The sequence below is a fragment of the Siniperca chuatsi genome, linkage group LG19, assembly GCF_020085105.1.
Source record: "Siniperca chuatsi isolate FFG_IHB_CAS linkage group LG19, ASM2008510v1, whole genome shotgun sequence".
NCBI lineage: Eukaryota > Metazoa > Chordata > Actinopteri > Centrarchiformes > Sinipercidae > Siniperca > Siniperca chuatsi.
In genome coordinates this window covers 23,186,321-23,196,985 of record NC_058060.1, presented here as the reverse complement: position 1 = coordinate 23,196,985, position 10,665 = coordinate 23,186,321, and the positions used below count along the sequence as shown (strand labels likewise).

Here is a 10,665-nt window from a genome sequence, read left to right as displayed (position 1 = left end):
TGACTTCCGGCTCTACTTCCTGTCCAGATTTATTTTTCAAAATAAAATAGGATTTTTCCACAACTTTTATTTGTAAGTTTCCAACCTTTTATTATTATAATTTTTTTTTTTTTTTGCTTGTTTTTTGCTTGTGACCCCTTAAAATGAACAGTGGTGGAAGACATATTCAGATCTTTTACATAAGTAAAAGTAAAAATACCACACTGTGAAAATACTCCACTACAATTAAGGTCCTGCATTCAAAACTTTACTTAAGTAAGTATTATGAGCAAGATTTACCTAAAGTATCAAAAGTAAAAGCACTCATTGTGCAGTAAAACGCTCCCTGTCAGTGTTTTACTATTATATCTGATGTTTCTGGATTAATATTACTGCTACATTAATGTGGATGTTACATTTTACTGCTTTATATACTCTTAGGTAGTGGTGGAATGTACTTAAGTACATTTACTCAAGTACTGTACTTAAGTACAAATTTGAGGTACTTGTACTTTACTTGAGTATTTCCTATGTAACTTCTACTCCACTACATCTCAGAGGCAAATATTGTACTTTTTATTCCACTACATTTGTCTGACAGCTTTAGTTACTTTAGAGATTAAGATTTTTGCACACAAAACATATGAAAATGTACAAGTAGAGCCAAAATGATTAGTCAATTAATCGATTGCCAGAACATTAACTGGCAACTGTTTTGATAATCGTTTTTCATTTTTCATGCAAAAACATTTCATGGTTCCAGCTTCACAAATGTGAAGATTTGCTGCTTTGATTCAAAATGAGCTCCACCTCAACCAGCTACAGCAGCAACATCCTGCTTTTACATCAATGCACAAGGAATAATAATCTGATGATATAATATGTAACAGTACAACAGTCACAGGGGACATTTTACTGCACCGAGTACTTTTACTTTTAATACTTGAAGTACATTTACCTGATTATACTTACATACTTTTACTGAAGTAACATTTTCAATGCTTGTAGTGGAGTATTTTCACAGTGTGGTATTAGTACTTTATTATAAGTAAAGGATCTGAATATTTGTTTGCATTAATATCAAATTTTTCAACCGCATCAGCGCGTAACTCTGAACTGAGGATATTTATTATCCATATAATTAGCAATTATTACTATATTAGTATTGGTATTATTACTTATAAAGCTATAACGTCTCATCTGCTGTATTTTGAGCACGCAAACTAAAGTTTTAAGGCTGTGAACCTACTTTGGGGGGGCAGTGGGAGGCGCAAACTGCTTCATCCGACATCAAATCGAAAGTATACTGAATGAGGAAATCACACTGGCGAGACGTATCGTCCTCTCCTGCACCTGCACACTTCTGATTTCATTTGAAAACTTATTTACGTATTTATTTGTTGTTTCACTTGAAAAGTCTGCTCAGTCATGTCAAAGACGTCGACCCTGAAGATAAGCAGCGCGTCCGCGGTGAAGGTAAGGGGATCTCCTGTCGATGCGCTCAGATCAGATACAGCAGGCCACATGTGATAGCGAAATGCTAAAAAACTATTAATAGATTAACGCTTGACAGTTTATGCAGATAGTTTCTGAAATGGTAAGAGCAAACATGCTGAAAACAGAGCCGGTTGTACTTGGGAAAGCAGCGGAAAGTCCCCATCTGAGAGGAAAACGAAAGTAAATCCGAAAGGCTTTTATAACATGAGTCAGCAGCTTAAATATTGTGATGTTTTCGTTCACTTCATTGTGTTTTCCCATCTTCCATAGGTGGAAAACTTCCGCCAGTCCCTGTATCACGAGGTTTGTTGAGCCACACGTTTATTCTGCTTTCTTTATAAGCAAAATAAGCAGCTGCAACACTGACCTTTTTGTGTTTTGTCTGTTTTTCAGGCAGAGAATCTCTTCTCCAACTACATCCCCCTGAAGATTGTACAGCTGGACGCTCTGCTTAGGGTCAGCAAGTTCAGTACTCTAACACAAGAGCTCGGTAACCTTTGACCTGTGATTTCAGGCCTTCTCATTCTGTCTGTGTGTTTTCAGGATGACGCCCTCAGTCTCACAGACATGACCTCGCTCCAGGCCCCCCTGGACATCCCCATACCCGACCCTCCTTCCCCAGAGGAGGAGGTGAGACCGGTTCCCCAATCTGACGCACCACCTCTTTCATCTTAATAGTGATTTTAGCCACAAGTTAATGGATTCCTAGCACTTAAAATGACTTTTAAAAATCCACAAACAGGGGTTAAGTTCTTGAGTTCATTTGGCTGCAGTTTACTTGTTCTGGTTCCCTTACTTCCAGTTCAGTTAGTGGTTTTCATTCAGCTCTTAATAATTACGTGCAGGTGAAGGGAGTGCGAGTTATAATATGAGTGAGCGTTTATCCAAAAAAGCTGAAAACCTGTCCTGTAGCTGCATTGCATTCTGGTCCATTACCTGCTTCTGTGGGTGCAGAAATTGTCGCTGTGCCTCTGCTCCTGTGCATTTTGTACGATTGTTCAGTGCTGTTGTTAGACTTCAGTGAGAATGCTTTACAGTGATACTATGCTGTCTACATTTGTCTCGTTATAACCAAAAAAGAGACAGATTGAACAGAAATGCCAGGCCCGTTGCCGTCAGCTGGTTTAGTAAGAGGGTGGAGTATGTTGCTCTACCAGCTGAGCTACACAAAATGTGACTGCAACAGCAAGATCCAATTGTTTTGATCATATTAGTCCTTTAGATTAGATGAGGCTGGATTAAATTAGATCCTCAGGGGCCCAAAAGGCCGCAGGTTCACTGTGTGATAATTACTTTCTGCTAATTTGATGAAATGCAAATGTGTTTGGTTACAATGTATGCACCACTAAAGCACAAAATAAACAGAAATTGTAAGGGCCTGAGGCGTTAAGACGCATACCATATAACCGCAACGTCCTAGGTTCAACCATTAGGCACACCACAAACTAATGCGGTGTAATACAACAGTCCTGCAAGAAATTCTCCCTTCATGATTCATGGTTCAGTTTTTGTTGAAACTGTTTTAGAGACGCGTTGATTCAACTGTCTGATCATTTTGGAGGCTGCAGCTTGTGCTGCTGTTTGTACTGCGTTATACTGAGGGGTGGTTCTGTTATCTAGCCCAGTGTTTTTCAACCTTTTTTGAGCCAAGGTACATTTATTCATTGAAAAAAATCACAAGGCGCACCCCCAACCGAAAATGTTAAAAAATGAAGCCTCTGTAGCCTATATCAGAATCAGAATCAGAAATACTTTATTGATCCCCGTAGGGAAACTCTTTGTTACAGCAGCTCGCCTTTACGTCAGGGCACACAGGAGAAAGTACTAGCAAACAATATGATACACTATAAAAACAGGTCAGAAAATAAGTTAAGTATCATGTCGGTATAAGTATAAGATAAACTAAGTGTCAAGTACCAAGTGGGTTTATCGGTTGATGATGATAGTACAGAATAATAATACAATGTAACAAAATAAGTAATAAGCAGAGGTGCATGTACTGTCGAGAGTAATAGAGGTATATAATATCAATAACAATAAATAAGAAAAGTATTAACAATATACAGTCATTCTTATCAAGGTGTCTTGAATAGGAATCAAATAAACACAAAGAAAAAAGTCTTTTATGCTCTTTCATAATGGCATATTATTTGCAGACAATAATTAATTTGTTTTCAAAAAATGTTTTTTAGACCAATTAGGTGAAATTGAATAATTTTCCACGGCACACTAGTGTACCGCGGCACAGTGGTTGAAAAACACTGATCTAGCGTACCCTCACTGGTCCTGTAATAATTGTCCCTTTTTAAAAATGTCAAATTGATAATCTCGCAGGAAATGGAGACGGATAAGAATGAAGACGATGAGAAGAAAAAGAAGAAAGGTAAAAGTGTTTTTTTTTGTAGTAATTGTCGAGGATAACAGGTAACTACACACAATGTGTATGACGGTAAAAATGCCTCATTTGTCCTCCCTGTCGTACAGCTCCAAAATGCGGCTTCGTCAAGGGGAATGAGAAGATTATGATGCTTCTAGAGAGGGTGAAACCAGAGATTGTTGCTTTTAGAGAGACCATCATCAATGTAAGCGAACCACTCTCACTGTAAAGATGAATGCTGAGCCAGTGTCTTCTCTAAAACACTTAATTATGTTTTAAAAGAGTTCATGCTTTTTGGTGTTTGAGCTAAACTTCTGGATTCACCCAGTTAAACTCACTGCTGCTGTGTCGCTGCAGGTCTCCTGCTGGATTCAGCACCTCATCCCAAAAATAGAAGATGGAAATGACTTTGGTGTTGCCATCCAGGTACATTTCAGTGTGCATCCTGTTCATGCACAGTGGCACAATTTGGTCAAATTACGTGAAGTGTTTAATGAATTGCAAAAAATAAAAGAATTTCACCACAGGAGAAAATCTTGGAGAGAATTGCTGCAGTGAAGACCAAAGTTGACGGTTTTCAGACCAACATCAACAAGTAGGTTGGATATATACAGTAAATGTTGCTACTCCAAATACTTGTAGATTGCGTCTAGTTTACCAGCTGTTTTGGCAAACAAACAATTAATGGCAATTTTATTAGTAATGCAGGATTTTTAGACTTATTTTTTAATGGTAAATCTGGTTATCATCACACATTTTGGGGTACGTTTCCTGACTTTGCTTAGCTGTGACTTATCGAACCATCTTTGTTGAATTATCCAGGTACTTTTCAGAGAGGGGAGATGCTGTTGCAAAAGCTTCCAAAGAGACTCATGTGGTGAGTGTTCACAATGTCCTCATTTTAAAGGATAAGTCTGGTGATTTTGTCAACAAATCCCCCGAAAAGATAAAAAAAACAACAGTGAATGTTTCTACTAACATGTGTTGCGTATCAGAGCCTGATGTATCTTCTTCCTCTGAGCCACAGAGCTCCGTTGTTGTCCAGAAACTATTAAAAACACATCAGCGAGCCGCACTGCTGCACTGGGTGACATGTTCCTTCATCACCATGAACACACACACTGTAGTTTATTCTGACTCAGTCGCACACACACTGTCCTGCTGCCCCAAACACTCACTACAGCACCACATGTGGATTCATCCGCCGCAGAAAATAGTCCCAACAAATGCACCATTTCCTCCTGTTTGTTTGATTAAAAACAGCTGTTTTAGGAAATTACTAATCTTTTTCAGAAATTTGTTGGTCAAAAAGTATTTGACTAACCCGTTAGTTTTGGAGTTGTCATGAGATTTGTTGACAATAAGAAAAAAATAGAATAACGGCGACCTTCTTCTTTAAAGCTTTCATAAAATTATTATAAATACCTTCAACTCAGCTTTCTCTACCTCCAGATGGACTACCGCTCACTCGTCCACGACAAGGACGAGGCCATCTACTCTGAGATCAGAGTGATCGTCTTCGACATTCGCGGATTCTACGTAAGTCACTGACACGAGCGAGAAGCACTTACCACCACACTGTCACAGAAGAATATTTAAACTGTTTTTCTACCTGTCTCCTATAGGCCGAGCTTTACGACATCATCAACAAGAATCTCGAAAAGGTGACCAATCCGAAAGGAGAGGAGAAACCATCCATGTACTGAAGCAGCAGGGAAGGGGAGGAGATGTTTGGTACAGCGTCTACAATAACACTTCACTTGGTGTATTCAATTATCAGTCAACTCTCTCTGTTCAGTAATACTGCATGTGTGTCTGAATCAGTTTTGCTTATTCTTCTCAATAAACATAAAAAAAACCAACTGAATCAAAGTTTTATCGCTGCTGTTGTATGATGAAGTTTTGTTGCAAACACTTGCACTAAATTTTAGTTGTACAACTATGAGTTCAAAAAAATTAAAGAAAACCTTGTTTTTTTCAAATTGTGTGACTCGTTTATTTATAACAAAAAATGCTTATTTGTCATGTATCATTTGGTCACGATGCACTTATGATTTATCTTTCTTTTTTTTTTTTTTTAACAAGTACTCAATTAGGAATCGTATTACAAAAATATTATAATGATCCGAAAACAACAACAATGACATAATCAACCAAGGAACACAACATAGGAAAGGCTTGTAACCGCAACACAAAACTGTCTCAGCATTCAGTGACGGCTCTCATACTTCAGGACCTTCCCCTCCGGGTATGAGCTGCAAAAAAGACAATATATGGATATAAATTATACTGTGAAGGTCTAAAACAACAATAACAGGTGTAAAATACACTTATAAAGTGAATGTAATGGTACCAAACATGCAGGATGTTTACATACCATGGTGATGTTATTGCCATTGAGGAGGATCTGGTCCAGTTTGGTTATCCTTCTTCCCTCTGGTGTGATTTCACTGAAACGCAGATATATGAGGATGAGTTAATTCAACAAACAGGTAAAGCAGTTTGCTTAAAAATGACTGTAACTTAATGCAAAAACAAGAGGTGCACTTACAATTCTGTTACATCTTCCAGGACCATATCTGAAACACCGAGTTAAGGACGAAAGCTGGGACAATATTCAGTGTAAGATCACGCAGTACATTAAACAGGAGAAAATGTGTGTTTTTAAATTAGATTGTAACCTGGAAAGGATACTGACAAAGTCATCGAAACCCAGCAGGGTGCCGACGATTTCTTTGTCGGTTTTCATGACTATGTGAATTCGGGAGCCGATACATTTGTCCACAAGCTCTAAAAGGGGAAAAACAGAGTGAAATTAGAGATCCTGTCATTTTCTATTGTTTTCTTTTTGTACACGTCTGAGTTTTTTACTTTGCACCCTTTCATAGGCAACCATATTTGTATTAGAGCTGAAATGATTAGTTGATCAACAGAAAATTTGTAACTTTTTTTTGATAATTGAGTCATTTTTCAAGCAAAAATACTAAACTTTTGCTGATTCCAGCTTTTTAAAATGTGAGGATTTGATGCCTCTTTGTCACATATGATAGTAGACTTACCATATTTGGGTTTTGGACTTTTTGTCTGACAAACCAAGACATCTGGAGACGTCACCTTGGTCTGTGACAAAGTAATAAGGGCATTTTTCACTATTTTATCGTTAGCTGCAGCCCTAATTTGTATATTTTCTAGTTTTCATTTGGTAAATGCTTGCAACCTTTTCAGTATACATTAATTTTCCTGGCAATTGATATATTATCTTTACTCACCTTTTCCTACTACTAAGTGCTTTATCGTATATTTAGGGCTGCAACTAATAGTTATTTTTATCATCAATTAATCTGTTGGTTATTTTTCAATTCAAGTCAATTGATCATTTGTTCTATAAAATGTCAGAAAACTGTGAAAAATGCAAATAAATGTCTTCAAATTGCTTGTTTTATCTGACCAACAGTCCAAAACACAAGGATATTCAGTTAACAACGATGTTAACATTTTGCTTGAAAAATTACTTTAGTTACCAACCCTTTTAGGATTGTCATTCCTTAAAATAAAGCAGTATATTTAAATAATTTTCTCAGCCAGACCTGATAAGATAAAACTGTAAAGTAACAAACAAGAAAAAGGACAAAGATTCAAGTTAACTGCATTGCTTTTTGTATAAAACGAATTTATGTCGGGCTTTTGGAACAATGCATTTCCCTCCGAATATGAACATTTTGTACGAAGAAAATGTTACTTTAGAGAAATTAAACTGTATGTAACTTATACAACAAGGTAAGACTGCTATGATGATAGCACTGTTAGCAAAGACATCAGCTCCTACGAGGACTGTCGTGCGTTAGTAACTGAAAGCATGATGCTAACGTTAACTAAGCTAACAACACATCACTAATAATCTGAACTCCCGTCTCAAAGTCCAACCCCCGCACTCTGACTTTTAATACTAATTCATTATTAGCCATCTAAAACAGAAACTCGACATTATTTATGTATTTACAAACCAAGTGGGAGCAACTGTGACGGATTTGTTGCTGGAGTAGCCGCCATGTTCGTTCAATGGACCCCGCGCGCAGGCAGAAGCAATGGAAAGAAGAGCGTCAGTAGCCAGGCTGAAGCAATCGAGCCTGAATCAATCATCGAACGGCTATCTACAGCAGCCAAAGATCATGTTTTGCATTTATCTGAAATCTAAACACAAACACGTTAATAAACTGACTGAATACAACACACAAGTGGGTAGATATAACATGAAAGGACTCGTAAATTATCTTATTCAATCTGTTTCCATATGATGGCGCTAAGTGTGATAGTCAATACATGACGTAATTCTTTGACCGTAACAAAGAGAACGTAGTCAAGGTCAAGATAATCACGTAAAAGTGCTCATTATGCAGAAAGGCTCCTTTCAAAGAGGTATGTTATTACATAATCCTGTTTTTATCACTAACACATAGACATAATAGCATTTTAATGTTGTAGTTTGTCAAAGTGGAGCCAATTTTAGATACTTTACTGTATACTACTGGGTATATTAGTATAGCAATGCATCATATCTTATTATTATTAGCATATCGTATTTTTATGTAAAAAGTAACTAGTGACTAAAGTGTAAAAAAAATGTAGTGGAGTAAAAAGTACAATATTTACCCCTGAAATGTAGTGGAGTATAAAGTATCATAAAATGGAAATACTCAAGTAAAGTACAAGTATGTTAAAATAGTACTTAAGTAAATCTACTTAGTGACATTCCACCACTGGCTACTTTATAACTTCATTACACTTAATTTCTATGACAGCTGCAGACATGCTCATCTTATAAAATATGACACATTGTTATAGATTAAACTACCAACAGTGTATAAAAACATTAAAATGAGCTCCACCTCAATTAGCTATAACATTAAAATGGTGCTCACAAATTAATGAAACAGTAATAATAATGTAATAATATAATATATACAGTAATAAACACTGATTGGGGCCATGCTGCTCCATAATGAGTACTTTTACTTTTATACATAAATACATTTTATGATAAATCAATACTTCTGTATTTATTCAAGCGCAATTAAAATTGTATGTAAGTAGAAAATACAAATACAAATTCTTTTACCACTTTCCAGGAGTCATTAACTGTCTAAAATTAGACTTTTCACCATAGACTTTTCAGGGATATCCGGTTAAATTAAAATACAACTAAGAGATTTGGTATGGTACTGTGTGGAGATAACATTTACAGAATTAATTAATATTATGTGGGAAAAATTTAAACATTTAAATTGATACATACATTGTTGCATATAATGTACATGCATTGTTGTTTGTGGTGTCTAGTCCAAACATTTTTAGGGATTGGGTTCATGCTGCGGAAATTTGGAATCAGTATTTATAAAATCCTAAAAGCATGTAATATTGTGTTAAATAAGGTATTTGCACAAAGTGTATTCATCTTTGTTTTATTTATTTATTATAAAACATTTTATTTGATATACTCTGGCTTTATCGCTGGTGTAATTAGTTTCGTTTGTACATTTGTTGTACTAGCCATACACCCTAATATATATTTGTGTGGTCATTTTTAAAATTGTTGCTCAATCCTGCTGTATCCGTTGCTATGACGAAGACGGAAGTGCGCTGCAGTGAACCCTCTCGCTCCGTTCGTCCTCTGGCGCAGAGGGACGAAGCGGAAGAGAAAATCATCTGCACTGGCTCCGTGTTGTGCTCGTGCTTGCCTGTCTCCTGCGGACGGCATCGATTCAGGGGGTGAAATCAGCTTTGTTTTGCTGTGTTTACATCCGACCCCCGAGTTAAAAACAACACAGGGCTGCGCAAACATCAGGAGGGAATGGAGTCTCACGGCAGAGACGAACTAAAGGGACCGGTGCTGCATATCGTGGTGGTTGGATTTCACCACAAAAAGGGCTGTCAGGTACGGGAACCCCTGCTCCATGCTAACGTGGCTAACTGCTAGCTAGCGCTTCCCAATGAGCTGATAATAAAGGCACATTTCCGCAATATTTCTGTGTGATTTGGCTGTGGAGTTGTAATCCAGCTCACTGTCAGTGTCTTTCTTTTTAACTGGAGCTCTGGCAGTGCGTGCACAACCCTGCAGGGGTGGCGATAATTGTTCACCGCCTGCCATGCAGTGAAGAGAGGTTGTAGTTAACATCAGCTGTTGGCTCTGGGCTCACAGGGTTATGTAACACGTGTTCTGCCAACTTGGACATCTTTCCAGTTCAGTTTATTCAACAGCAAGCACGGTGCTGCTGTGCTGTGCTGTGCTGTGCTGTGCTGCTGCAGGCTTCAGCTTGCTCTTCCTGTATACAGTGCTTTTCTTTGCATAGCACAAGACTTACCTCCCTGTGTAATTAATCTGTCTGTCAAGCAGGGCTGGCTGATTTAGTACCTTGATATCAACAATATGAGGATATTGTGACTGTTGGTGACAGTCTTTAATCTGAGCTTTGTTTTGTACATTTGTATTTTGTAGAATAAACTGCAACTCCTCTGAGGGAACAAGTGAGAGCCGTACTTACTGATATTTTAAATGATCTTGTTGTGTAATTTGTTGTCAAGTTTCTCTTGCAAATGAGATATTGATCTCAATGAAACTTCCTGACTTAGATACAGCTTAACTAACTCATACTTTCATAAAATAGTGTTGCTTAACTGTAATGCAGCTTTTAAGGGCAGGAGGAGACAATATTTACACCATATTAGGATGTTATCTTAAGGGCTGGGAGTCATTTGAGGTTTCTTGAGTTCCTGTATTGATATGAAAGCGGTACTTTTATCTGGAGTTGATTAAT

The 10,665-nt window shown here is 37.3% G+C and overlaps 3 protein-coding genes across 4 annotated transcripts in view; 2 read left to right on the top strand and 1 right to left on the bottom strand.

Moving 5' to 3' along the window:
• The first annotated feature begins 1,261 nt into the window (after positions 1 to 1,261).
• On the top strand, positions 1,262 to 5,835 carry psme2 (proteasome activator subunit 2). Its single transcript, XM_044177089.1, has 11 exons — positions 1,262 to 1,455; positions 1,747 to 1,779; positions 1,870 to 1,932; positions 2,020 to 2,106; positions 3,811 to 3,859; positions 3,961 to 4,058; positions 4,211 to 4,279; positions 4,381 to 4,448; positions 4,676 to 4,730; positions 5,306 to 5,392; positions 5,479 to 5,835. The coding sequence occupies exons 1-11, from the start codon at positions 1,408 to 1,410 to the stop codon at positions 5,557 to 5,559; spliced, it is 738 nt and encodes a 245-aa protein (XP_044033024.1). The 5' UTR covers positions 1,262 to 1,407; the 3' UTR covers positions 5,560 to 5,835.
• On the bottom strand, positions 5,825 to 8,009 carry lsm5 (LSM5 homolog, U6 small nuclear RNA and mRNA degradation associated). The gene is made up of 5 exons (XM_044177090.1): positions 7,858 to 8,009; positions 6,548 to 6,643; positions 6,405 to 6,432; positions 6,231 to 6,303; positions 5,825 to 6,108 (listed from the first exon to the last, which is right to left on the bottom strand). Exons 1-5 carry the CDS (start codon positions 7,901 to 7,903, stop codon positions 6,076 to 6,078), a joined length of 276 nt encoding a protein of 91 aa, XP_044033025.1. The 5' UTR covers positions 7,904 to 8,009; the 3' UTR covers positions 5,825 to 6,075.
• A 1,517-nt stretch (positions 8,010 to 9,526) lies between these two features.
• Positions 9,527 to 10,665, top strand: part of avl9 (AVL9 homolog (S. cerevisiase)) — a 31,888-nt gene continuing 30,749 nt past the window's right edge. Inside the window, exon 1 of one of the 2 annotated variants that reach the window (XM_044175842.1) lies at positions 9,527 to 9,785. In XM_044175842.1, the coding sequence (XP_044031777.1) occupies positions 9,702 to 9,785 (84 nt within the window). In that variant the 5' untranslated portion in view covers positions 9,527 to 9,701. The remainder of the gene's footprint in view (positions 9,786 to 10,665) is intronic. The other variant, XM_044175843.1, reaches the window with a different exon arrangement.

Excerpts from the sequence above, each read along its gene's own strand:
- psme2 (XM_044177089.1), top strand. The coding sequence starts at position 1,408 with ATGTCAAAGACGTCGACCCTGAAGATAAGCAGCGCGTCCGCGGTGAAG. Across the intron at positions 1,933-2,019 it reads AGCTGGACGCTCTGCTTAGG|GATGACGCCCTCAGTCTCAC; the intron begins GTCAGCAAGTTC and ends GTGTGTTTTCAG. Across the intron at positions 4,280-4,380 it reads ACTTTGGTGTTGCCATCCAG|GAGAAAATCTTGGAGAGAAT; the intron begins GTACATTTCAGT and ends ATTTCACCACAG.
- lsm5 (XM_044177090.1), bottom strand. The coding sequence starts at position 7,903 with ATGGCGGCTACTCCAGCAACAAATCCGTCACAGTTGCTCCCACTTG. Across the intron at positions 6,433-6,547 it reads GGGTTTCGATGACTTTGTCA|ATATGGTCCTGGAAGATGTA; the intron begins GTATCCTTTCCA and ends TCGGTGTTTCAG. Across the intron at positions 6,304-6,404 it reads CTGGAAGATGTAACAGAATT|TGAAATCACACCAGAGGGAA; the intron begins GTAAGTGCACCT and ends TCTGCGTTTCAG.